Here is a 27,696-nt window from a genome sequence, read left to right on the forward strand (position 1 = left end):
TGAAATACTTCTGCCTTTTCCACTTCTGGTGCTGTTCTTTGTAAACTTCAGCAGCTGAGTCACACTTAAGCACCATTCCTCAGGGTATTAATTCTCATCACACTTTCTCCAGTTTAAAACTAGTAGATGGGGGTGTTTTACAACTGTCTACAAACCATCTAATGTAGAAAATGAAACTGTACAAAAGAACCTACACCAAGCTCATGAAATACTTTTATTTCTGTAAAGGTTACGACAAGCCAAAACATCAATTTCCCCAGTCAGCAGTCACTACTTTGTAGGAACACATCACAGCTCTCCTCAGGCTCTGCTCCAGTCCATGTTATGTACAATCTCTCCAGGATTCTGTATTTGGCCACTCAACTGCACCAACGGTGTCACTCTAGTCAGATTACTACAGTCAATGCTTCTCTCTAATGTTTCCACAGATTCTAAGCCACATGTTAAGTGTTTTATCAAAATGAATGTCTGATGAATGTCCCAAAGGCCACCAGCTCACCTTAGACTGGAGGATTCTTTTCATATGTTTCATAGGCAAATTCCTCTGTATGAGCTCTATCGTTTAGCAGGCCGATAAAATCAATCTCCAGCTGGAACGGACCATCTACTTTATCTCCGATTGTGAATCCAAGGGTACTGATCTAATGAAGAGATACAGACCTTAGAACAGTACTCAACGTTACAGTCAAACACAACTGTATCTACCACTTTCATATTTTACAAACAAGTGATGGCCATCTACTTTAAACATATTTGTTCAAAATGCAGCAGCTTTTCTTAAGGCTGGAACACTTCACTATCACATTTTCAATCCAGACCCCAGTGGGAAACCACCTCACACTTGCCTTTCCACCACCGCATCGAACCCTTTAGTAAACATGGCCTGAGCCCAAAGCAACGCTGCAGTTGGTGTCCTTTGAGGTTTGTGTAGGGCCAGTCTCACCGTGACTGGGTCTACAAACACATTTTCATGAAGTCTGTTACAATTCTTTCGTGAGCAGCAAACACAGACCATGTAATTAAGGATGGAAGGAAATCTTCCTAGACCAATTCAGACACCCAGTATAAAGTGAAAGTGCACTAAAACACATTTTAAAATGCATAAAAACTTGTTACTGGGTTTTATATTCAGCCATGGTCCTTAGCCACTGTTTCCCAATTAGAATAACATTCCTAAATACAAGAACATTCTTCATTCCTTTCCCCCAACGTTCTCCTCCACCACTCTTCCAATTTTAGAAAAAAAAATAATTTTTATTATAACTGCAATAAATGCCATGAAAGTCGGTGTGGCTCAGGCACGCTTCCCATGAGCCTGTGGCTGGCCTGAAAGCTCTGCCGTGTCACCAGTCGCCTTTCAGAGCCTCCAGTGTTAGCCGTTCTCAGAACAAGCTGGTCACCAGTGGCAGGCCAACTCTTAAACTCTAGCTGCCCTTAAGCCCTGCTAGGAGTGCAGGTCTGAGCCGTACCCATGATTTTAAGGACAGCTGTACATCATTTAATGCCTAGGATGTGTCAGATAAAGTTGAAAAATTGTAGGCTGAGACCAAATTTATATTGCGAATGTACGCTAAATAAATAGCAGAACAAAGCTGAAGAGAGTAGATGCACTGATGTTCAGACCATTCTCACGTTTTAAATGCTGCCTCTTCCCCAGAAGCAAGCTCTCCAGTCAGCCCCTCGGCTTGTGGAGCCTGGAGAGTTTGTGAAGCTCCACCTGTCTGGTTCAGATTGTTATGGATGACAACAGGAGTCACCTCAACGCTGCTCCAGGCCTTGGCGAGCCCTAGATACACCAGCTATGTCCTGCCTTTTTATTCCTGTTTAACAATGTCATTCTTGGTTCCTGGGAAAACGTACAGCAGTACCGTGAGGGACCAAGACATTTGATCAAGATTTCTTTAATTGCCTTCACTCCGCTTTCCACAGTTTTGGGTTTCTTTAAAACACATTTGTAAAATTACACTTCAGATTATATGCAAGTGCATCGTTTTTACCGTGAAATACAAAGCATAAGATAACAAGGAATGAAAATTAAGTGGAGGATGCTTAGATCAAGCGAGTATTTTTAAACATCCCATATACCACTTTATATTTTCATTTCCCATTTTGAATGACTGTATATTCCAAATCCTGATAAATTCTTCAGTTTCTGCATTTAAACACAGACCTTTTATAACAACTTTTTCCCATAAAGCATATTTTTTCTTGTAGCTGATCCACCTTCTTCATATCATTCATATCTCCTTTCTACAGCCTCAACTTCTGTTTTAAAACATTGTTTTCATGCTGCCAATCACTGAATTGCCCTCAATTATTTCCTTTTTTTTTTTTTTTTTTCAGATATATAAATATAGATTTCTAACACTGTTTGTTTTCCTTTTGGTAGTCACTGGGTATTAAGCTGCCCTCAATTACATACTGGAGGGTCACTGAAATTTAAAAGGAAAAAAAGATACAGAAACAATTTTTTCCAACATGTCTCCTCCTGTGAACCAGTGAATTAGTCTACCTGCAGAAATAAAATTAAAAATGCTCAACACATTTACTTTTTAGACTAGAAAGCCTGAAAAAACAAAAAAAGAGCCTATAAATACATCAGTGTGCTGCTCGCCATCAAGGTCACCAATACAGTACATCCTCACGTAAAATCTCACCACATGATATCGCCGACAGTATTCTGTCAGGAAGAAAGTTTATGACACTTACTTTTATTATTTTTGGCAGTACTGTGCCAACTGGCGTTTTAGATTTCTTAGTTACTTTGATCATTCCTCAAAAAAAAATTTTTTTTTTTTTTAAAAGCCAAGTTGTGAATTGTTTCTTGGTTATATAGATTTCTTAAAAATAGTTTTGGAGCTCCTTTGAAGTAAACTGACACTGCTATCACAAAGTAGGATAACTGAAATGCAAAGGCAAGCATACAATAATAAGTACCTTATAACAAGAAGAGGCCCTTTGATTTCAAATCCACAAACGTTAAAGGATTTGTAAATTATCTATATCATGATAATATAATCTTACAGGAAATTTCAGACAGATAAATCCTATAGAAAACTTGCCTTGTCTAACCAGATAGGATGTTGGTCATCCTGGACTCTTCCCCGACTGGAGAGAAAGAATTTGGAGAACGGAATCTGGCAGAAACAAAACAAAACCAGACTTTAGTGTCACCAGTACATAAAATAAAAATTTTAAGGAGAAAAAAAGTCTGCTTTAGCAAATTAAATGATGCTCTGCTACACCTGGTACCAGCACTGGTTGGGTACATAGAACTGGCCCAGAGAAATGGGCCACACTGACCCTGTCACTGACCACTCACAGCCAGCTCCAGGCCCATGCTGTGCTGTGGTGGCCGTTGGTAGCCATCGTGCAGGATTGTCACCCTGTTAGGATACAACGAGAGGCTGCAGCACAGAAGGTGGCTGTTCACATCGAGAACATCTCCCTCCAATAATGTCAACATAAAATAGAAATTAATGAAAAGTCTAGCATGCGTGTGTATCGACAGCTCGTCTGTACCCAAGCTGAGTATTTATTTCACAGTGCAAATTTCACACTGAGACATCAGCACTCTAGCCAAGCAGTTCAGAATAAGGTAAACGTGACTTTGAATGGGAGCAAGAGGGAGGAGGTGCTGTGATAAGAGGTAGGAAACAGGAGGGCTGGCTGGTGGGGGTGAGAGGAAAGCATGCAAGCCAGCAAGGGCACACCCATCTTCATCCTCCTGACTCCTGCTCTGCACGACACTGGGCTGTTCTCATACGACTGGACAACGGGATTATGAAGCACTCCATGCCAATTCATAAGGACGTGCAAACCTCCTTAACGTTGTCATCAGCAAATTACAAAAGCTCTCCAGGTTTCCTCAGAAAAAAGCCAAAACTCCAATTTCTTCCAAATATTATTTTGTGTCACAGATTCAAAGGCCATTCAAAGGCCATAAATGACAAACCAGACGGGAGCCTCTGACTGACTCCAGCGAGTTAAGCAAATCCTGTCACAGGTACAAACCCCACGCCAGCCTACGTCCATTTGTATTACAGACAAAATGGTTATCGCAGCGAATATTCCTGGCAACACCTGCTGAGCTTCCATCGTTGCATCTGTTCTGTTACTCCAGTAATAGCTAACAGCAGGCATTTCCGTGAACGTATAGCGGATCAAATCTTTAATACGCTTGACGCAGTGTGCCCTCCCACAATCCAGAGATTTACAGTTTGGGGAACTCCCAAGCCAAAGGCACGTGCCTGTTGTATGATGATACGTAACAGAAGGTCGTTGAATGGACAGCAATAGCAACAGACTGTGGCTGTTGAAGGAATTCCCCTTCCACAGGGCTATGGCCAAGGCCCAAGACAGTCTCATTAGTTTGAAAGACTCATTAATTCACCTTTATTTCCTCCCAGTATGGGCCTCCTCGGGTGAACATGAAGTAGTTGTAGAGATCATCCTTTTGATGAGAGAAGTAAGGGTCTGTATAAATGTTTACCATCCAAGGTCTGCCATCGCCACGGACACGTAAATACAGACTGTTGAAGTTTGACCAGTCATAATACTTCTTCCTAGCAAAAGATCCCTACAAATTGGTAATAAATAGAATTATTCCTCCTTAATAAAGGGAAACTTCCATTACAATGAACAGAGCACTATTGCTTTGATCACTGCCCTCATTATGTCATCAAATAGTATCTACTGTGACACAGTAAAAACTGGGTTACTCTTTCATCATACTAGTTGCTGATCTCACTGAATTTCCTTCAGCACTGTATTAGAGCCCACAAATCACAGTATTGCCACTCTGAGGACTCATGCTTTACTTACAAACCACAATCTTGTAACTATCAGCAATCAGACCTCCTTCCTAGGACCAAATTACCTACCAGGCAAGTACACAAACAATATAGTGATGAATGAGTAGTTATGTAGTTCATTAAGTTTAAAGTAGTCCATCAAGTTTAATCTTCTGTGGCCAGTACTAGGTTATTCAGAGGTGATTACAAGAAATTGAAGAAGGGGGATGATTTATCTCCTGCGATAACTTCTCTTATTGAAAACTGACATAAGCCCTAGAAGCATTTAATGTTTTCCAATACTTTTTGTCATTAACTGTTCACAAAGATATGGATTGCAAGCATGTCTAATTCTTGCCTGCATTTTTTTTTCCAAAGATCTTAAAAGTCCTGGTGTTGTGATTTGCACATAAGCAGATCCAAGAATCTTCAGAGACTTACACAGAGGTCACCTGGAGAGATGGGGGGTAGGGGTCAGGTCTATTCTTGGCCAGAATTGCTTTAACCAAGACAAAATTAGCACTAAAAGTTCAGAGGTTTTCCCTTTATTTCACAGCACTACTACTGCTGTTACCTATCAACTGTCCTTCTACCAACTCATCTGATAGGTAACAGGATGAGTAGATCATCAATACCTTAATACAAGGCCCGTGGCTACACAATTTTATGGTTTTGCCAGTTTTGAGCCTTTTTACTTAAATAAAGCAGCACCTTTGTATTTATGTTTTTACCCTCTGATTTCAAACTGCATTATAAAGATAGACTGATACACTCTACTACTTCGGAATTAGGAGGTGAAAGTTTGAGTCCCATTTGCACAAGTCAGTAGCAGTCCTGGGGATTTAACTCAGGTGAGATTCAACTTGCTGTTCCATTCTTCTGAGCAACCCAGTGTCACCATTTTAATCAGTGTTCACCTCCCTCTCATTTGCCCATTGATTTTGCTCGCTCTTTTTCTCTGCTCTTCAAGTTTCTGGCCCAGAAAAGGTTTTACCTGTGTACCTGTGCCAACTCACAAACAATTGAACAGACTAAAAAGTTAAACATTTTACACACTGAGTCGAAATGTTGCTTTGCTTTTAAGGGTGCTTAAAAATAAGGAACGAAACAAGCAGTATCAATAATAGGCACATCCATTTCTGGTTCTGTTTTGCTCAATTTTGAGCTATCAAAAATTTGTGTCTCACTTTTTCTACTGTACAGTAGGAGTCAGACCTTTAAAAAAGTACATTTCAAAGCATAATTTCTGTTCCTGTGAGAAAAAAAGATGAGCTCATTCACCTAAACCAAGTTTGATGAATAGGCCAAGTTAAAGCTCAGAAAATTTGTCCTTATGACACATTCAATTAACTTCAAATTTAGAGACACATCTATTTTAATCATACCAATTTCGGATATAAAAGTTCATTACAGATCCTTCATTTGCAAGGAGGCTGCAAACAGGACTGTCTTAATGCCCTACTGAACGTAAATAAATGATCAAACATATATTATTCCTTTTCTAAGAAAGGAAAACAAAATCCAAGAAGAAGTTTAAGTTCTTTCCAGGTCAAAGGACAGAGCAATTACATTCCGGAAGGAATATCTAATACTCCTGAGAGTGATCAGTTTCAACCACAGTAAACAACAGCCCAGGTGTTGTCACGGGGACTACACAAAAATGCTCTCCAATTAAACAACAGATGCTATGCAAACACGAAGCTGTACTTACCACTGGCGGTTTAGCTCTCATACTACAATATCCACTGTATTTTGTCTCCCCATCACGAGGTACTTCCGTATTGAGGGTTCCATACAGCAGAGCAGCCTGGTTATTCCTACCCAATTTGAGGTAAACTTCACTTTTCCCTCCAATCTCTACATCAGAGGAAATCACCCATTTTTTTAAATCTTCTTGGCTTCGAAACTCCCACAACACCCTTGTCTGTTCCAACAGGTACTGACTAAGTGGATGGCCTCCAGGTCCTATTAAGTAATCTTCGGTCTCCTTCTTTAGCATGCTTAGCTGAGTCTTTAAGACATCAATGCCCTTCTTAAAACTGAAATCGGTATTTTGCCAAGACCTTTTTTTCTCAGGCTGTGACCCTGGTCTCCTGTAGCTGCTATACAATTTTGACATGGAATCACTGAGGAGAGGTCCGAGTAAAGGGTGCAAAACTTTTTGCCTGCAGCACCTACCACGTAAGTAAGCATTGTTCAGCCACGTAATAGTCAGAGCCATAATGGTAAACTTGAAGAATTTGCTTCCAGCAAGGCAATTAACGGGTTTGAAATTAATTTAACAACAAAACTAGTATCCAGAGCTATCTTAGTTTATCTCCACCTTTAATGAAAAAGAGAAGAGATTAAAAAAATTACATATAGGATGCTTGTAAAACTGTTAAATTGTTAAACCAGATAGTAACTAGAAATCTAAGACATTGGAAAAAGGAATAAAAAAATAACATCAAGTATTACACTTCCTCAGAGTTCTAGTTTACGTAATGATTTCCACCCTATGTGTTCCCCCCTCCCTGTGATGTGAAATACCCATGCAGATAAGAAAAACAAAGTAAAATACTTCAAATAGAACTGAAAATAGAAAAAGGCAATTCCTGTTCATCCCTTTCTCTGTAAGTAAGTTTAGGTATTATAAGTAACACCAGCAAAAACAACCTCAAGAAGAAGGTTTCTATAGCTATATAGATGCCATCTTTTAAAGTATTATCCCCCATAAGAAAATCACAAATTCACACCAGGTAGACCCTGCTGCCATATGGACCAGAACGACAGTCTCATCTGACAGTCACAGGTGACAAGACTGTTCAGATATGATGTCCTACAGCAGCCATACTGCCTGCTTCTTCTGTAAGTCATCTAGCCCCTTGCCCCCTCAACGTATCTGGTTCAGGATTACAGAGGGGTTTGTAAAGACCAAAGAATTTAACATAAAAGATTGCAATTCAATAGGGTTTTTTAATAAAGCTTTGAAAAAATTCTGAAAATCTTGTCTTTGCTTCTCTCTGCATCACTGTTGGTGGGAACAGCTATGCCACATTGCTATTCTGTAATTGATAAGGAAGAGCCTTAATGTTCAACATTCTGTACAGAGGCTAATACCTCTGACTCATAAAATTAGTCAGACCAGTTGTCTGGTTTGGGGTTGGTTTTGTTTTTGTTTTGTTTTTTTTTCCACAGAATAAATCGCAAAACAACATCAAATCAGTTCTCTGAGCTCTTAAGAATGGAGCCAGTCATCCCACATATATCTTCTATATGCCACATATCTTCCTTTTCTCACGGTAAAATTCACTACTATTATTCTCTAAGTTACACACCGCGGACTAAAACCACATGGGAAGAACTCCCATTTTCTCCATCCCACAGTAAGACAGGCAAGTTCCTAAAAAAGACCCCCCCCCCTCGCAGGACTTCTGAGCCCCCGGGACTGAGGTGAAGCACACGCCGTGAAAGCAAGGACAGCCTCAACAGTGACCCGTCCATTGCTGGGCCCCGCCGGCAAACCTGCCCCAACCCAGAGCTTAACCAGCAGGAGGGCTGCAGCCCCCCACGCAGCAGTACCTTGTCCTTGTCTCCTCCGAGTACCACGAAGGAGAAAATGGGAAATAAATGTTACTTTTGCCCGATTTTTGCCCCTACGCAACGCCGATTTAAGGGCAGCACTACTCCACCACCCAGCAGTTACAAAACCTCGGCTTCCAGCGACGGTCTCGCTTTGCGCCTCATCACGAACCGCGCCGCGGCCTGGGCACCGGGCCCGTTTCCCGCCCGCCCCGAGCCCGGCGGGCAGAAGCGAGGCCGCGACAGCGGCCTCTTCGCAAAAGCGCCCACCTCGACACCCGTGACCGACGGCCTCCCCAGCGCTGAGGCGCCGCCTCACCTTCCCGCCCGTACCGGCGGGTCCAGCCGCTTTCTGGGCCCGGCGGAGCAACACGCACCGCGCGGCTCAGGGTCCGCCGACGGCGGTAGCCACAGCGTTCCCGCCCTCACGGGCCCGCCAGAGATGAAATCTTTTGCCTCCGCGGTGCCGAGCGGTTTATTCGCAAATATCTTTGCGTTTAAAGAAAGGCTGGTCAGGGGGAGATGCCTGTTTGTGAGGAACGTGTCGGCGGGATGGTTCAAATCAAAACTGGCGAGGGCCGGTAAACGGCCCACAGTGGAACGGCCCCGCGTGGCAACGGCCCCGCGTGGCAACGGCCCCGCGTGGCAACGGCTCCACAGGGCAACGGCCCCACAGCGCAGCGGCTCCGCAGGGCAATGGCCCCGCAGGGCAATGGCCCCGCGGAGAAGCGGTCCCGCAACGAAGCGGTCCCGCAGCGCAATGGCCCCGCAGTGAAGCGGCTCCACAGCGAAGCGGCCCCGCAGCGCAGCTGCCCCGCAGAGAAGCGGTCCCGCAACGAAGCGGTCCCGCAGCGCAGTGGCCCCGCAGCGAAGCCGCTCCACAGCGAAGCGGCCCCGCAGCGCAGTGGCCCCGCAGAGAAGCGGTCCCGCAACGAAGCGGTCCCGCAGCGCAGTGGCCCCGCAGAGAAGCCGCTCCACAGCGAAGCGGCCCCGCAGCGCAGTGGCCCCGCAGAGAAGCGGTCCCGCAACGAAGCGGTCCCGCAGCGCGGTGGCCCCGTGGCAAAACAGCTCCACAGCTCAGTGGTCCCGCAGCGCCATGGCCCCACAGCTCAGCAGCTCCACAGCTCAGCGGTCCCGCAGCGCCATGGCCCCGCAGCTCAGCGGCTCCACAGCGAAGCGATCCCGCAGCGCAGTGGCCCCGTGGCAAAACAGCTCCACAGCTCAGTGGTCCCGCAGCGCCATGGCCCCACAGCTCAGCGGCTCCACAGCTCAGCGGTCCCGCAGCACCATGGCCCCACAGCTCAGCGGCTCCACAGCTCAGCGGTCCCGCAGCGCCATGGCCCCGCAGCTCACCGGCTCCAGAGCTCAGCGGTCCCGCAGCGCCATGGCCCCGCAGTTCAGCGGCTCCAGAGCTCAGCGGTCCCGCAGCGCCATGGCCCCGCAGTTCAGCGGCTCCAGAGCTCAGCGGTCCCGCAGCGCCATGGCCCCGCAGCTCAGCAGCTCCACAGCTCAGCGGTCCCGCAGCGCCATGGCCCCGCAGCTCAGCAGCTCCACAGCTCAGCCGTCCCGCAGCGCAGTGGCCCCGCAGCTCAGCGGCTCCACAGCTCAGCCGTCCCGCAGCGCCATGGCCCCGCAGCTCAGCGGCTCCAGAGCTCAGCGGTCCCGCAGCGCCATGGCCCCGCAGCTCAGCGGCTCCAGAGCTCAGCGGTCCCGCAGCGCCATGGCCCCGCAGCTCAGCGGCTCCAGAGCTCAGCGGTCCCGCAGCGCCATGGCCCCGCAGCTCAGCGGCTCCAGAGCTCAGCGGTCCCGCAGCGCCATGGCCCCGCAGCTCAGCGGCTCCAGAGCTCAGCGGTCCCGCAGCGCCATGGCCCCGCAGCTCAGCGGCTCCAGAGCTCAGCGGTCCCGCAGCGCCATGGCCCCGCAGCTCAGCGGCTCCACAGCTCAGCCGTCCCGCAGCGCAGTGGCCCCACAGCTCAGCGGCTCCAGAGCTCAGCGGTCCCGCAGCGCCATGGCCCCGCAGCTCAGCGGCTCCACAGCGAAGCGGTCCCGCAGCGCCATGGCCCCGCAGCTCAGCGGCTCCAGAGCTCAGCGGTCCCGCAGCGCCATGGCCCCGCAGCTCAGCGGCTCCACAGCTCAGCGGTCCCGCATCGCGGTGGCCTCGGAGTGAAGCGGCCCCGCCCCATCACGGTACGCATGCGCGGTGCCCTTTGTGTCCCGGTCGGGCGGGCGGCGCGGGGCAGGCCGGGCCGCTGTGAGCGCCGCGCCGCCGCCGCCGCCGCCGCCGTCGGCGCCGGGGCGGGGAAGGGGGTGGGAAAAAAAGCCGGCTCCGCCATGGTGAAGAAGCGGAAAGGCCGCGTCCTTATCGACTCCGATACTGAGGATAGCGGTAGCGAGGAGAACCTAGATCAGGTGCGAGGGGGAGGCCCGGCCCGGACGCGGGGCCTGGGATCTCCGGCCCGCTCAGGGCTCAAGCGCCGCCATCCTTCCCTCGTTCCCTCACTCCCGCCCGGGGGTTGCGCGCCACCGTCGCTCTCCTCAGCGCGATGCGGGCCCTCGTGGCCTCCGTGGGGAGAGCCCGCTCTCCTCCGGCGCGTCCCCGGCCTGCCCCCGGCAGGCGGCCCGCGTTGGCGGGTTTCGGGGGCTCTGTGCAGCGGGCCCGGTGCTTGCAGGAGGGCGGCGCTCGGAGGGGCGATGCTCCCGGGGCGGTTTGGCCCTGAGGAGGGCGGGGAGCGAGGCCCGGCTACCCGCGGTCCTCACCCCTCGGGTAGCGGGGGAAGAGGCCCAAAGGGCTGGGCAACTTTTCTGTGCTGCTTTCGCACGCCGGGAGAGCAGCGTGTCAGGTCCCTGCCTCCACCGGCCCGGTGAGCCCCTCGGGGCAGGAGGGCTCCCGGGAAGGGGGGGGTCGTTAAATCGTGTTTAATGCTTCTTCCTTAGTGTTAGCAGATGAGTTGGGGGAGCTCTTGATGGGAAACTGCATGGAGTTGGGAGCCTGTAGCTGTAACAAGGGGAAGTATTTAATGTCATGGCATCTCCTGGGATTGGAAATGCAATGTCTGGTGTCAGTTTAACGGTCTTTGGGCTGCAAAGGGGCGTCTTCCTCTTTGGAGGGGGCTGCTTTCAAAGCCTTACCTTTATGGTGTAGCAGGTGTTGATGATGTGATTCAGATGATAAATAAAGACATTATAGGTGAAGTGTGTTACAGCTGGTTTGTTCTGGGGAGAAGTTTGGCTGGTTAAATATGCTGAAGCCTACATGTCTGATGTAATTTATGTGCTGGACCTTAAGGGTTTTTAATATAGAAGCTGTTGCTATGTTGCAATACAAAGCCTTCCCAAACACTCAAAAATAGTTTTGTGGCTTGGAGCTTCAAAAAAAATCAAATCGGAGGCTCTGTTAGACAAATACGCTGGAGCAGAGCTTGCCCTGATGTTGTTGATCTTGCATGCCTCTAGAGTCTTCAGAGCTGCCAACATCTCACCACTAGTACATTAGTTTGGTGGTTTCTTCAGTGCTTGAAAATAGAAGGAGTTGGACTAGTTCTAGCCTACATCAGGCAATCAGAATGATGGCGGTAGGAATAGCCGCCTGGTTCTGCATCTGTTCCATCGTTCACTGGAAGCATGCATCTGCAGCTGTACCTGACTAGTAGGTGCTTCCTCTGCTGAGCTGTCTGTAGCAACTATAACAGCAGGGATATGGATGTGCACGGATGAAGATTAGCTAGCAGGGAAGCAGTGTTTCTGTGGTCTGATTTAAGGATGAAAGTATACTGAGTGAAGCCCCGTAGGTTAAATGTTTGACAGCTTCCCTTGGCAGTCTAGGCTTGTTGAATCAAATGAGTAGGAGCCTTTCTAATACAGTATCGTGGAAAACAGAACAAGGGTAGAAAGAAAGAAGGAAAATTGCTTGGAATAAAAGTAGTAAATATGCCAAGATATCATCCAGGGCCATAATCTGGGTTGAAGGACTACTTAGAGACAGTTGTGACAGAGAAGTTCTAGAAAAGATTGTAGCAAACATCAGGAGCTTCCTGAAGAGAATGGTTAATTGTACAAATGTGTTCTGTTGATGTTGCATGCCTTCTTCAGAGAAAGGTTTGTAAAATGCCATTACTAGTGGAAAGTTTCTTTGTTGGTAAGTAGGCTAAGCCGTCACTTTCTGCAGTGTATATGTTCTTATTTGAGGTACTAAATTGTAATCCATTGGCTGTGGAAATAATCTTCCAGTTGTGAAACTAACACAAACCAATCTAGTATTGACTTCCCAAAACTGCAGAAGTTGGTGTGACTGTATTTCTACTCATACCTAAGTTTCATCAGCCCTCGAGCAATGTTTTCAGAAATAAATTATGTGTCATGGACTACAAAGACAGTAATGCAGCTTCAGAAATGTTTGTTTTGTACTACTGCTTCTGTCATTTGAACAAGCTGTGAACAGCAGATGATGAGATTATTTGTGAGAGCCATTTAGTTCTTTGTGCTGGTGTGTGTTGCCTTTGAAAGTGCTTCCTTTGGAGGGGAACAGCTCTACTTAGTTTGAGCTGGATGCGGGCTGTGTGTCTGTCCAAAGCTTTAAGTGTATTCTGTGGTGTGTAGGGACAGTGAAAAGAAATTGAACAGGCTGACTGAATATTATCAGCCATGACATTGTGGTGATGCCTGAAGTATTTCTCTTTTAAAGTGTATAATTGCAAACATCTCTTTTGTTTAGAGGAAGGAGCTGCTCTCTAGTGGTATTTGGCTTTTTGGGTAAATGCTACATAATGTAGTTAGGATGCTTTTGAATTATTACCCAATCCAAATAAAACAGATCTGGACATGACTCTGAAAGTAGTTTGTCTTATATCATTTATACCAAGAAAGCAGTGGTAGTAGTATTTGCTGCTTATAGGTCCAGAATCCTTTTGTAGTATCCAGATGTATTAAAATTGTGTGTGTGTATGTATTTATGAAATGTAAGTAGACTCTGTTCCTTAGTCAGTGGGGATAATCATGTTACTGGGATGTGCTCAGATATCACAGAGAAGGTTCATATGCACTGACCTGGATTGGTAAAACTACAACATTTTAAAATAATTGTGTGGTTTTTCACACCAGGAGCTCTTGTCGTTGGCCAAACGTAAACGCAGTGACTCTGAAGAAAAGGAGCCTCCGGTGAGCAAACCTACAGCATCTTCAGACTCTGAGACGTCAGACAGTGACGATGAGGTGAGTTTGTCATGTTATCAGTGAAATTACTGTGGGTTATTTGTCCGTTTGTACCTAAGCAGTGCCAGTGTATTTATCATACAGTATATTTAGCCTGCTGACTTCATAAAGTGGGACTGGCTGTCAGTGGGACTGAGGGAGACCCATTAAGCCCAGAAGAAGTGTACTCAAAAATACTTTTTCTTTTAATTAATAGGCTCTGAATTGTAACTGTATACAAAATAGTCTGAATGTCTGTAGAAAATATGACTGCCTGCTTAATCCCATGTTCATATGGGATCTGAATGGTCTGGTGATCTGCCTGCTTAAAACTAGTGTTTTTCCTGTGTAATGCTTGTGGTTGGAGTGATAGTGAAGCTGCTAAAGCTGGACTCTGAATTAAGGGAGAGAGGTTTTCAGCTTTAGAAGAGAGCTTCCTTCCTCAGAGAAGAAAATGGTGGTACTATTTTGCAGGTGGTAAAACTGTTCTGTTTAGCAATTTTGATTCTCCAGGACCTCTGCTGTGAACTAGCTTGTCTGGCCATTAGAACATGCAGTAGAGTGTGTTTTTATTAGCATTTTTGAAGTGAGGCAAGGAAGTGTTTAGTGTTACTTTGTTCTAGAGTTTTGTCAATTGGTTGTGTAGCAGTGCTTATCTGCTAGATCTGTTTTTATTACTTGTTCTCGGGACTACATTCTAGAGCTGGTTAAAAGTCTCTGCTTTCATCTGTAAGTGAAAATTGAAATAGAGTTATTACAACAGAGGAACTGACAAACAGGTCATACAGGTATTTGAATAAAAACACTTTCTTGAAGGCTTACAAATGTCTTTTGAAAGCTTTCTGTACAATATAGTGAGGTCATTTATTCCATCTATTCTTAAAAATTTAACAGCTATGTGGGGTGGATTTTTTTTCTGAAACTACAGGAAGGATTATTCATTTTGACAATTTGAAGACCAATAGGGTAGGCCAGTGATAAACTGTTAACCATTTGGTAGTGTAGCAGGGTTCTTCCAATAAGTGTAAAGAAAGTCTGGTTTAATTTTCTTAGGCATTTTTGAAATAAATATGCTTGGAACTCTGTTTCAATCAATCCTTTTTTTTTTAAAAAAAAAAAGACTCTTGTATCTAATACATGGTTAAGACATAAGGAGAGAGAAAACTCTGAATGAACTAGATATATTAGATTTGTTATTGGGTGACCACTCAGTCTGTCACCGTGTGTGTTCTGATCTGCTGGCACACAGCTTATTTACTCTAAGCTGTGTGGAGACCAGCTTGTCTGGAAAAGTAGACTTAGGTGCGGAGAGCATGTCAATGACAAAGCCTTCTGATCTGCGTTTATCTCTGAAAACTGAGAGAATAAATAATATGCTTCAAATTATATTTTTTAGCTTGTGTAACTAACTACACCTAAGGTCTGCCTTTGCATTATATGTAGAATATGAAATGTATTTCTTCACGAATTTGCACAGACCTTGCAGATGCAGTGGTATCTCTGTGGCACTGTGTGCATTTGATACTCTTTCTAATCTGTGTACCATTTCTAATTGATACTCTGTTCTTTCTGACCTCCATGCAGCAAGAGGAAAAGATTTAGCAAAGAGGTAATTAGGACACTTGCTTCTATTCCTGTGCCTGAAATATGCATTCTGAACTGCTGCTTGTCACAGCAGGGTGAGACAGGCTGGGTTATAACAGTTATGCTTCTGCCAGTCATTTAGCTGTGTGCATCCCTAGTCTTGACTACACTACTCCTGCTGAACAACTTTGGTTTTAATCGGTGTTCTTGTGGTTGGTTTGAAGTTTGCTCAACCTTGGGGGTTGGGAGAGGGGGTCTAAAAGTTGAAATCGTCTTACTGGCCTTCCTGCAAGATGAGGACCTTGAGGCAAAGGCATGGAAATTGTTGCCCTGGGCAAATGTGCTTAATCACAGCCATGTGCTTCCACCAAGGTTTTGTAGTGTGCACATCTATTGTGGTTCCTGGCAAGCTCTAAACGTTCCAGGATTGTCACCATGTTGCATGTACAGGAAAGGAGCCTAAATCTCTGCTTCAGAGGCTAATGCTGCATTCTGCATTTTTTAAAGGGAGGAAAGTTTGTGGGGCATAGGGGAGAGAAAGTGCACTTTTAGAATTGTAGAATAACATCCTGTACAAATCATGCCACATCTATACAGTGGTGTCCAAGGGATTTCAGTAGATCTTTAATGTTATATTTTGTATGTCTCAGTGGGAATGTGCTTCTGTGAAAGCTCTTGGCCACACCAGGTCACACCAGGTCTGTGAAAGCTCTTGGCCACATGGTGCAGATGCTGGGTTCTGTAACACTTTAAGGACTTCTGTGGTCTGAATCAAATTACCTAGCTAAGGGACTGAAGGTGAGTTGCAGGCAGTGAAATAGGAGGGATGCTTTGAACCCTCTTCTGGTGGGTCTGTGGAACGTGCATGGCTGAATTGACTCTGAGCTGTTGTTCAGAGAACTGACAAATAGTGACTGCAGGACTTTGCAGTAGGAAGTACTGACTTTGCAAAGAGATACACTGAGCTGGAAGCAGTTGTAGAGGCAGACAGTTCCTATATCTGTAGAGCAACGTGTGGCTGTGACTACTCAAGAGCTCACCATCCCAAACTGTTAGCCTGCTGTATGTAAACAGTTTGGTGTTAACCAGGTTACGGCTGGGGTGACTGCTAGAGATATATGTGTCCACAAGGTACCCTCGTTGCTTATTAAAGGCATTGTGTGGATGGTGTTCCTCAGTTGCAGGAGGTTAATTCTGGGTTCTTGCTCTTTCTTTTATCCTGGCATCATTGCTTACAGGAAGAGAATGCTTTCTGTTGTGTGGTGAAGCCTGGATGACTTCTGCAACAACTTCACTAACATCAGTGTAGATTAGACAGAAAGCCACGATGTTCAGGGAGCCCCCATTTGTTTCTCTCGGAAGATTTGTCGTTAGCAGTGCTGGTGTAAGTCTGTGCATCCTCCTGTGCTCATTCTAATGTTGCGAGGGGTTCGGTTGTGCCTTTTAACAGCTCCAGGATGATAGCAGAAGATACTGCCAGACAGGAAAAGTTATACCGTGAATGCTTGGTACTAGTCTGGAGTTTAGTGAGGAATATCCATTTATGCCTTTATTTGCAAATGTGCAGATTCAGTAGGAAACTGCATAGCTGATGATCTTGTCAAGAACGATGGGACAGAGGCGGTGGTGAGCAGTGGTCATGCAGCTAGTGAGGAAATCAGTCTCGAGTAACTGCCTAGGAGACTTTATGCCCCTCAAAGGACTTGAAAGTTTGGATCTACTTACTGCACTTCAAGTTAGAGCACTCTAGTGTACCACAGATAGCAGAAAACTGCATGTGTTCCTTCTGGTTTGGGGGTGTCTTTTGTGGGTTTGTAGAGATTACGATGCTAAATGTCATCTTTTCCTGTGTGCTCTTATTTCATAATACTGCTTAATTAGACCTTCAAGAATGAGTGGGTTCTCCAGTCCTGTGAGGCCTTTGCCATACATTTTTTCAAGCTTAGGAAATTTGAAACAGACTGTGCTTTAATCTTCTTATACACAGCCTTATCAGCTGTGTGCTTTGTGACTTTGACTTTTCTTGGAGACACTTTCCTTCAGCTGTTAGTGGGTGCAATAGTAAAGCTTTCCTTAAGGAAGAGAGGTGCTCTTACTTTCCCCACCCCAAACAAAGTGCAAGTGCAAATCTGAATAGCGCAGGGTAATTGTATGGAGGCTGGCATGTCCAAAGAAGTAGTATGAATCAGCTGTGGACAAAATAGGTATAAAGTTTGGTCTGTAAGTAGCCGCTTTAAATTGCAAACTACATGGGGATAACTTCTGGGGACTTGATTTATGTAGTATGAGAGTATGCAGGAGCTCTGAAGGGGAGCAGGTTACTCCAGAGATAGACTTGTGGAGGTACTGGAATTGAATATGTGATTTTCATTTAATTTTTTTTTTCACCGAATGAACTTTTCCTTTGTACCCAGCGAGCAGTTTTTGCTGAGAACAATCCAGTCATAAGGCACTGTCTAATATCCAGAGAAGTCACTAAGCCTTTGTTAGTCCAGATGATGCTTGCTGGCTGGTGGTGCTAGAGCCATGCAAGACACTTGCTGACCAAGTGTTTTATGGCTGTTGCCATCTCCAGCTGTTTGGCCCAGGCTTCCTAAATAAAACACTGCAGGTATTCACAGCCAGTAGCATCCCCAAGTTTGTTTTGGTTACGGAAAGTGCTGCTTCACTGGCATTTCTTATCTACCATGTTGGTGTTGTCACTCAGCAGTTCTTGCCATTTTTCAATACATGGACCCCTCGAAATGCTTCTAGAGCAAATGTTAATTTGCAGTTTAAACTGAATTTGAACCTACTATAGGCAGACTTTTTTTATTCCTAGTTACCTTTCTGTGAGCTCCTTTTAGCAGCAGTCAGACAATAAGGGTGGATTAGGTGTCTGGTGATATTTTGGACCGAAGCTTTCTTTCAGCCAGTTCCTGGCAAAGCCTCTTCTGTGGCTTTGGAAAGTATTTCCTTTATTTGCTTATCTCCTTTCCATTTTGGCGTTGACACCCTGAGTCTCCTCTTTATGTCTGAAATGGTCCGTTAAGTTTTCTAAGTACTGGGCTGTTGTCATTGTGAAGGTGTTTGAGGCCCTGAGCATGAAAAGTAAGGGGCTTTTTATTTACTGTTTAGTCTTAACAGTAGTTGTAGAGAGCATTTTCCTCCTTGTAGCTCTTGGAGTGCTGTCTCCAGAGTTCTTCCAGTTTTGAGAAACCCTGAAGACAGTAAATGTTGCCTTCATATCTGTGCTGCCTGCTGTTGTCTTCAAACAGGCTGAAACTGCAGTTTGGTGACTTGCTTGGAGGACTGCCTTCTGTTTTCCCTGTATGAATGGAGGAGAGCAGATGAAAGTTTGTAAAGTAGGCTGATGTTATGTACCTTGGTGCTCTTCAGCTGTCATGTTGTCATGGTGTGTAAGTTTATCTGGCCTAGGAAAGGAACCCATTAGTAAGGGACCTGTTTTGCTTTGATGTTGTGGCTTATAATTTGCCTTTTGCTTATAAAAGCCATACCCGGGGGTAAGGATATGGCAATGACAGGCTGGTAACCTTGGTTGTGCATCTCTGTCAGGTTTGTGGAAAAAACAAAAAAACCCAAAAAAAACCAACAAAAAAACCCCCAAACCCCCAAAAAACCCCAAACAAAACCACAATAGTCGGGGAGAATACGTATTTACAAAATAAAATCTCAAAAATAACGCGTTTGGGTACCGTGTGAATAGAAGAAAATGGCAACTATCTGAGCAGTGGGAGTAAAACAGTTCTTCTGCATTCTGCACTCTCAGCTCACTTATCTCTTTCTTCTCCCGACTCCCCCTTGATGTCATTTCATCTTCCTAGTGGAAATATGGTCAAGGTTTGCTGGGCTATAAATTATTTTCTTCAATCACTTTGTGTAGTTGCTTTTGTAAGAGCTGACTTCTAAATCTGGCTAATTTCTAATGTGCTTTTTTTTTTTTTCTTTTGTTATTGGCAGTCCATTCTGGGTACTGTGGCTTAACTTGGACTTCTTAGAATCATAGAAACATTTAGGTTGGAAAGGACCTTTACGATCATTGTATCCAACCGTTTCTTGGGGGAAATATGCAAGCTATTAGCACTGTGAACCTTGGAAGCAAGAGGAAAAATTGAGATGCTCTTCTGGCTGCTACTTATGAATGAACCATAAAGCTCTGTTGTTCAGTAGTACTAAACAGTAAGCAGAAAGCCGTGTTGCAGCACACTTCTGCATGGGTTTATTAACTTGCTGTGTCTGGAACCATGGAGGGTTCCAGATGGTGGCCGTGGCCACAGCAGTGAATAGAGGGGCTGTTTAGGGGAGGCGTTATAGTCATGGAAAGCATGTGAGAAGCATTGACTGGCTTTGCCTGACTGGAACACAGAAGAGAGAACCTGGAGAAGCTGCAACAGAGGACTGATTTTGAAAAATATGTTTATTGTTTGCTGTTTGAGATGCGCGGAGTTAAGGGAAACGCAGTGAACAAATGCTTCTGACTATAACTCTTTGCATTTTTACTCAATGTTACGTGCAAACATGTTGCCTTTCTGATCTCTGCTGGTGTCCTAGAGTGTGAGGAAGGGGCTCAAGACACTGGTTTGGATTGCAGGTTGCCATGCAGCTCATGGCTTTCCAGGATTGTCTTCCCCACCCCCACCCCAGACCTGCTAATCTCTAAGAAGAAGCTCCATGTTGGCTAGTCTCTCTCTGAACAATACAGAGTGCTCATTCAGTGTCCAAATGACAACGGATGGTTCCTGAGCCTGCAGAGGATTCTCTGAGTCTAAAAGAGCCTGGCACTGTCTACATCCTGGGTTTGAGGATTTACTTGTCCTTAAGACTTGCTTGAACCATTGTCTTGTCCTGTAGAGGTACCAGGAATGAGCAGGCATTCATGAGAGATTGGGGTAGCTGAATAACCCCTGAAGCACCTGAATTGGATGAGGAGGAATTTGGCTTGTGACAGCACTGAAACTGGGAGGTCACAACCAGTTATTGTGACTTAAAAGACACAAAGGTCACTTGCATAAACAAAAGCAAGATGAAGTGTATTCTCCAGGGTGAAATAGAAACCAAAGCAAAATTTTGTAGATAAGGGGAGATATTTTTTTTTTATTACTTCTTTTATTCAAGAGGTTGTCACATGGTTTTCTCTTCAGTCCCATCTTCCTGGACCCAGGTTCTCTCCACAATTCCATTTGTGAGTCAAAGGCTGAGAACAGTGATCCGCAACACGTGTATCTACAGCTATTAAACATTTTATTAACAACTGAAGTCCTGCTGTTTTTATCTGATCTCAGCTTCTCTCATCTCAGCATGACCTCTCAGGGTCTTGATAGAAGTGTGGTGCATATTATGGCTTTCTCTGTGCTATACAGCATGCTGATGCAAGGTGTAATTCGGTGTTGGAACGTTGAAAGGAGGTAGCACAGTTCTGGGAAGGAAGCACCTCTGCATCCCTGGTTCAGAGGGCTCTGCTCTTCCCTGCTAAATGCTCAGTTTAACTTTCTCACTTGTGTTTTCACTGCTATGCTGGCAGTAGGCGAGCTCTTGAGCAAATAGCAAAAATAGACTTTTCTGTAATACCTAGGAGATGGTTCCTTAAGGTTTGAGCAGATTCAGGCGGAGTACAGACTTGTTCTTAACTGATTTACATGGGCATAGTTAACCAGGAATATTATTAGGCAGCAGTATTATAACAAGCCAATAAAGGCCTGAGTACAAGCTTGGGCTGATAGAAAGCCAGATCCTTTCTGTGCAGTTTCTCACCTATCCTATGGACCGTAACAGACTGGGGGAACTGCATAGGGCAGCGTTGCAGTTGGAGGCTCACCACTAGGTAGCTGTACTTTTACCTCAGAAAACAAAACCTCTGCCTGGCCTTGGACAGATACTTTTGAATGCACAACTGATGCTTAAAGATGGTAATGAAGCAGTTGGTAATATGTAAGGTACAAGGCTGGATGTGAGAATAACCAAAACCTAGGAAATTCTAAAGATATTAGTAGATCAGGTAGTAGCTTCTAACTACTCAGATGAGTTTCATTTAAAGTATTTGAACACCAGGGTTCTCTGAAGATGGTGCCTAATCAGGCAGAAGTCAGCATCAAATTTGATGGAATGATTACTGCCTGCAGAGTTGTACTTGATTCATCACCCAGGAGGGAGTGAATGGGTGAGAAACCTGAAGTTTGTGTGCACCTGAGGTCAAATCTAAAGATTTTTTTTTCCAGTTAAGAGTAGTTTTGAGCGCAAGATCTCAGTTATGCAGAAGAGTATTTCCTCATTTGATTTAGGAATGTATTTTTTAATATACTGTATGCTTGAACAGATGGTGAATTGCATGAATGATGAGAGTAATATACAGGTATGAAGAGGGTAACAGTCTAAATATATATATATATATATATGTAGAAAGAAACTCTTATCCCCAAAGGTCTTGTGCCTGGAGAATTTCTAGGAGAGGTACTGAAGTGCAAAATATTTTACAGCCTTAAAATAATACACAGGCAATCCTTACCAGTTCTGTTCCCTTCTGGCTTTATCCAGGGAGTTGGGACAATGTAAAAATTCTAATAAGAAGTCACAGTGGAAGGTAAATACTAGTCCTTCTCCTGGGACTTTAGGATTTAAAGTTGCTACCCTCATGTGTGTGGTGGTATAAGTCCTGTATGTGGAAATTGCAGTCTTAAGTTAATTGAAGATAAGATATTAAGAGAAAAGTAAAATTAAGACTTGGTATTTGATTTTTTTTCTTCTTTTTTTCCTGACTTCTGTGATTCTGATTTGGTTCTGACTTACAAACGTAGATGCAGGTGGTGGCACTACTGTCTATGGGCGAGTGTGCTATTGTTTTGTTGCATGAAAATACAGATGCTGTGTACTCTTGGTAAAACTGAGATTTTTGGAAAGACTGTCATGTATAATTGGTGTGCCTTCATGACATCTCAAATGTGCTCTTGAATAAACTAGTTTTGGAAATACATCTGTTGCTTCTGTTCAATAGTAGTAAACTGAAGCTAATCTTTACAAATGCAGTTGGACACTTATTTAAAATTATTTTCCTAGGAAGATGTTTTCAGTACCTCTTTTCTCCTGGCAGATATTGCGGACTCTGAAGCCTTCATTGTTTTTGAAAGGAGTGTCCTACCAACTGTTGGCTTGCACTGATAACAGATTTATGGGTTTTTTTAAAAAGAAGAAACCCAAACCCAAAAAACTTCATCAAATGCTTTCGTTTAAGTTTTCTATTTGTTGCTTTTTTTTTTTTCTTTTTTTACCTTGTATGCTTGATGTGTTGCTGTCAGGTATTGGACTGTTTCTCAGTCATTTTTACTCCAGTGCTTTGGGGGAGGGAGAAGAGTGATGTTCATGTTTCATGATCCTTTTCTTGGTTCTTTCCTTGCAGTGGACTGTTGGAGGTTCTAAAAACAAGAAAAAGGGAAAAATGGGTAAGGCAGAGAAGAAAGGAGCCATGAAGAAACAGACAAACAAAGCTGCCTCTTCAGGCAGCTCAGATAAAGACAGCTCGGCTGAGAGCTCAGCACCTGAAGAGGGTAAGATGACACATGTGCATCTACTTACAGTGTAATTCCAAGTGAAGTGACCCCTTTATGCACACTGAAGAGTAATGTTAAATGGTGATGTTAAAGACTACCTTCAAAGAGTTTTCTTTGTGTTACCGGTAGTCTGGATGACCCTTAAACTTGCTCTGACTTGAAGTGCATATAATTCAGTATAGCACTGCCGTAAGCACTCCATCACAACTGCAACACTACACTAAATACTGTTTCAACTGAAGAATGTATGACACGTTTCATTACTTGACTTTCTCCTGGAAAAGTCTGTTCTTCCTTCTAGTATGTCCCATCTGTAGTGTGGGTAGCATTTTCTTTTATTTTCATTGATGTGTTTTCCCTTCCCGAACTTCTTGTGATGACAAAGGGAGAGGCGTATAGTGTTGCATGATGCAAATAGGAGCTTATCTTGCATGCATTTGCTCTGAATTGGATTTCTTGCACATTTATACCGAAATGGAAGAAGAAAAATCATTACTATAACTTTGTCAGAGTTTTTTTACGTGAATATTGAATCTGTTCCAATGCTGGGCAAATGTCCTGCGTTCTTTCTTGTTTTCATCATGCCCGTGAAGGTTTGCAGGTGGTTAGTTGCGATTTCAGTTGATACTAAAAAAGCAAAGTTAAGAAAGAATATAAAGTAGCCTACAATTTTAAGTATATCAAGCACAGCGGAGACAGACCAAAGCATGAAGTGACTGAACCTGTATATATTGGTGCTTACAAATCAAGGGTTTCCACAGCGTAAGCTGGAAGTTTCCAGAAATACTGAGACCAGAATGAAAGCGAAAGAAAGAATCCTAATGTCTGCTTTTGTAATTTGGTGTAATGTAGTTGATTAGGTGAGATAATCAAAGCACTTGGACTTTGATCAAGTTTAAAGGTGTTGTTACCCAATCTTATTAGGAAGCCAGCTGTTCACTAAGCCCATGTGTAACTGAGAGGGCTCGTTACAGTCATGGAGCTAGCATCGCAGCCTTGCCAGTCCTGAGGGTAGTATGTTTCAACTCTGTCTTGCGATGTAACAATTCGTAGCATTGCAGTCTTCAAATGACAAACTTTGGTTCTTCAGGTCGCTATAATGAGGAATATTTGTGGTGGTTGATAGTGGCATTTGAGGTGTGGACGTACACACGAAGTTATGGATGTATAAGCAACTTCTCAGGGACATAAGCATGTCACCAAGTATAGTGGAAGTGGAGTGTAAAATTAATTCTTCGTATCCTTTGCTAACATTCTGTAATGAAGTGGTTGGGCTTTGCCCCAGTTGAATCTCACTGCCTTGTATTTTTGTTTTAGGAGAGGTCTCTGACTCAGAAAGCAACAGCTCCTCATCTAGCTCAGATTCAGATTCTTCATCTGAAGATGAGGAATTCCATGATGGCTATGGAGAAGATCTGATGGGAGATGAAGAAGACCGAGCTCGACTGGAACAAATGACAGAGAAGGAGAGAGAGCAGGAGCTGTTTAACCGGATAGAGAAGAGAGAAGTGCTAAAGAGAAGGTGAATTTTTATCTGTATGGAGAGTATGGTCTGTGCTCTCATATTTGGGGTCCAAGCGTTCAGCACTATAAAGTGAATTAAGCTTCACTGTAGATTTTTTGCATAAACTGTCCTTGTAGCTAGTTGAGAAGCACACAGCAGGAATTCTGCGTGTTCTTGTAAAAGTCAGTTTCTGAAAATTTCTCAGCTGTTGAATACGCATGGTTCTGTCAGCTACCATTGTAGCCCTATTACTGCTTTGCGCACTAGATGCCAGACAGTCAGACAGACTGCTTTCTCTTCTGTCTTTTCTGTATTAGTTGTTACACGCTGATACTTTTGAAAAAAGGCAAACGAAGTGTAAGATGTATATGAGCTTCTGGAATTTTCCAGAAAACAACGGTGAAGCACAGAGCAGTGTTAGGGTTGCCTCTGTATGGGTGTGAAGCTGGTTGGGGCCCTAACAGGAGAGAGCTTGAAATAATGAGGAGTGGTGTTGGATATGTCATTTTCAAGGGATCATTTGTGGATTTGTACCTTAGGTGTTGTGGTTTTGTTTGTTTGTTACTGTAACACTCGTCCTATCAGGCAGCTTCCTTGTACTAAAGGTATTTTTCTTCCCATGTGTCTACAGAAAAGATTTGGCATGTGTGGGGCAAGTTTTCTCCAGTTTCTTCCCTCTTCAGTGACTTCTTTCTTCTCTCACTTGCTGAGAAATTTCTCTAGAGGACTGACATCTGTTGAGTAAATCATGTCAATACAGGCTGCTGTCAGACTGTCCACTTGTCCAAGCCATAGTTAGAGTGCTGCTTGTCTGTCTGTGGATTTAATACCACTTTCAGTGTCTTATCTAGTTTGCTGCTCTCCTCAAAGGGATCAGAATGAGTGAAAGATTGGATTTAGATTGGGTAGAAGGACACCATATTTCTTAATTTCATTCACTGTTCCATGGTAACTGAAAGTCTGTCTTTTAAAATGAACACTGGAGAATACTTGATACAAACAAGCTAAACAATCTAAGCTTGAGTTACTGATTTAATCTTAAACGAGTTTGTCCTGTTCTGTGTAAGGGAGTTGGCAGGTAGAACTAAGGGGGTGGTGGCGGCGGGAGGGGGTAGTTATTTAACTTTATGGTAAGTTGAATCTTTCAAAATGCTGTTTAGCTCTTTGTACGTTGTACATTGTGCTGTGAGTTCGTTGGGATTACAGCAGGCATTGCATGTGATACAGTGCCTGTGCCCCATATGTTACGCTCCATGTTAAAGGCATAAAGGGCAGCAAGCTCATCTGGCACTTCAGTTTGTTGTCCACAAAATCCAGGTGTAAAGGACTCGGGGAGAATGGACTGTGTAATGTGCATGTGGATAACATATTTTGAATTTCAGTTATTGGAAGTTAAGTAATTCTTTTTCCTTGTGTTTGTCCATATGTACACTTCACTAAAGCAATTACCAGTCCATGGTGCAATGGAATCTCAGTTACAGAAAAGTTCCAGTGAAATCACTGCTCTTCTGAATACAGTGGCTGAAAATAAGATTTCAGGGTGATATATTTTGTGAAGGTAGAAATGGAAGTGCCTACACTGGACTGCATAAACTGCCTGAGTCTGATTGGAATGTAGCTGCTGAAGGAGGACTCACTGTGTTGTCTTTGCAGTCATTCCTATATGGACCGGTGCCAGTAGAAAGGGAGTTTGAGCATGAAAAAGTTAACATGATAGTGGCTTTAAAGAACCAAGTTTTTAGCTGTTGAGATTCAAATGATGTGAAATAGCCACTTGTTTTTATATTTGGAGGCAACATGCAATGGTCACTACACTGGCAAAGATGAAGATGGAGTAAGAACAGCTTTCTGGGGAGTAGCCATTACTATGTGGTCTCCAGAGCCCTTTAGGTTAGGTGTCTGTAAGTCTGCAGTTTTCTATGCTCAGCCTTTCTTCACCTTTTTCTTTCTTGGTGAAGGGAGGGAATGGGAGTGGGGGACAGGATAACATTAAAGGGTTCTCCATCTTGGACAAGCATTGGAAGTGTTCCTTACAACCTACTAACAGCTTAAGCTGTGATAGCATCTGAGTGGTACTTTGCGCACTCGGGGAGAGAGCATTCTTTCATGCATTCTTTTTCTTTCAATATCTGCTACTAGATTTGAAATCAAGAAGAAACTAAAAACGGCAAAAAAGAAAGAAAAGAAAGAGAAAAAGAAAAAGCAAGAGGAAGAGCAGGAGAAGAAAAAACTCACACAGATCCAGGAATCCCAGGTAGGAAATAACTGTCCTTGGTAACAAACCGTTTTCCTTGGCAATAGGAGATAGGATGCTCCCTCTCTCTGCCCCTCATGTTTTCCCTTAATGTCAAACAGTGTAGTAAGCAGGTCAGAATTTAGTTCATTTATATGCCCAAGCTATCTTTAGCCTTTCCAGTTCATTTAAGGGAATTAACATCTTTGGCCTGCTGAGGGGTGCACTGATAACTCCTTTTAATGAAAAATGCAGTTGCTGTGATAGTCTTCCCATATGAGAACAGGAAAGCAACCTTTTGCAATTCCTTTAGCCAAACTTCTGTCATTCAGTCTGAAAGATTAGATACGCAGTCTTTCTCACAAGTGAAAGTTTGAGAGAGCAGGCCAGAAACTGCTCAGCCCTTAATTGTTTTGCATGCACATACAATGGAAAGAATGCTTAGTTTCTACTGGTAGGGGTGTCAAGGAAAAGCTTGAATGCTAGGAGGAGCAGAAGTAGTTCCGTAGTTTTTCCACCTCCAATAGAAAGAGGATAATACCTGGTTTTGGGGTGAGGCCTCTGTAACTGAACTGTAGTTGCAAATGGTTGAATTGGCTATAGTTTCAGATGATTAAGATCCTGCCCTTAACTCTTTATAGCGTCTGGGCAGATGGGCTCCCAGAATGGAATGGGATTCATCTTGCCTAACTTCAGCCATCTAAGAACTAGTTGATTGTTTGCACTTGTTGCCTCTGTGCAGTGGAGGAGGGCATCTCCAGCTGACAATTCATGCCATGTTATTTTCTGGTGAAACAGATGTCGAACACTTAAATTAAATTAGGTTAGATGACTTTTCCCTTAGGCACATATTAAGTGGAGTGAATCTCATCTCCCTAACCCTCTCAACTCCGTATGTGTATACTTATATAGTCCATATATATAGTACATAATGTGTAGACACATATACATATATGCATATATAAAAGGATCTTGTGCAGAGTTCTTTTACAGTGCCTTCCAGAAACTACTTTGACTTACTTCAAACGGCTGTCTCTTATGCTTATTATAGAAGCTGATTTCTATGCTACCCAGTATTCCAGATAGACCTGTTAGAAACGGAAAATATTAGAAGACTTACACATTTTAAGATTTGGATCCGTATTGCAGACTTTACACACAATTTATTTGTGCTTTAAGTATTTTTTGACGTAACTTTTCTCTTTGCTACTGAATGAGAACAAGTCCCTTGATTTGGCCTTGCAGGAAGAGAAGCAAATGAGAAGAATTTTCATCGCATTTTTTCCTCATTAC

General features: G+C 44.0%; 2 protein-coding genes across 5 annotated transcripts in view; one reads left to right on the forward strand and one right to left on the reverse strand.

The window, feature by feature from the left end:
- Positions 1-201: 201 nt before the first annotated feature.
- NDUFAF1 (NADH:ubiquinone oxidoreductase complex assembly factor 1) lies at positions 202-8,890 on the reverse strand. Of its 4 annotated transcripts, none has more exons than XM_074867811.1 (5): positions 8,674-8,890; positions 6,505-7,116; positions 4,394-4,579; positions 3,063-3,137; positions 202-641 (listed from the first exon to the last, which is right to left on the reverse strand). In XM_074867811.1, exons 2-5 carry the CDS (start codon positions 7,012-7,014, stop codon positions 501-503), a joined length of 912 nt encoding a protein of 303 aa, XP_074723912.1. In that variant the 5' UTR covers positions 7,015-7,116; positions 8,674-8,890; the 3' UTR covers positions 202-500. The 4 variants fall into 4 exon arrangements, with proteins under 4 accessions (XP_074723912.1, XP_074723911.1, XP_074723910.1 ...); XM_074867810.1 differs by lacking the exon at positions 8,674-8,890 and adding an exon at positions 8,484-8,662; XM_074867809.1 differs by lacking the exon at positions 8,674-8,890 and adding an exon at positions 8,355-8,661.
- A 1,657-nt stretch (positions 8,891-10,547) lies between these two features.
- Positions 10,548-27,696, forward strand: part of RTF1 (RTF1 homolog, Paf1/RNA polymerase II complex component) — a 30,636-nt gene continuing 13,487 nt past the window's right edge. The window contains exons 1-5 of the mRNA XM_074867813.1: positions 10,548-10,763; positions 13,452-13,562; positions 22,516-22,663; positions 23,984-24,188; positions 26,310-26,424. Coding sequence (XP_074723914.1) covers positions 10,548-10,763; positions 13,452-13,562; positions 22,516-22,663; positions 23,984-24,188; positions 26,310-26,424 — 795 coding nt within the window. The remainder of the gene's footprint in view (positions 10,764-13,451; positions 13,563-22,515; positions 22,664-23,983; positions 24,189-26,309; positions 26,425-27,696) is intronic.

This window comes from Strix uralensis, chromosome 4 (genome assembly GCF_047716275.1).
Source record: "Strix uralensis isolate ZFMK-TIS-50842 chromosome 4, bStrUra1, whole genome shotgun sequence".
Taxonomy (NCBI): Eukaryota; Metazoa; Chordata; class Aves; order Strigiformes; family Strigidae; genus Strix; species Strix uralensis.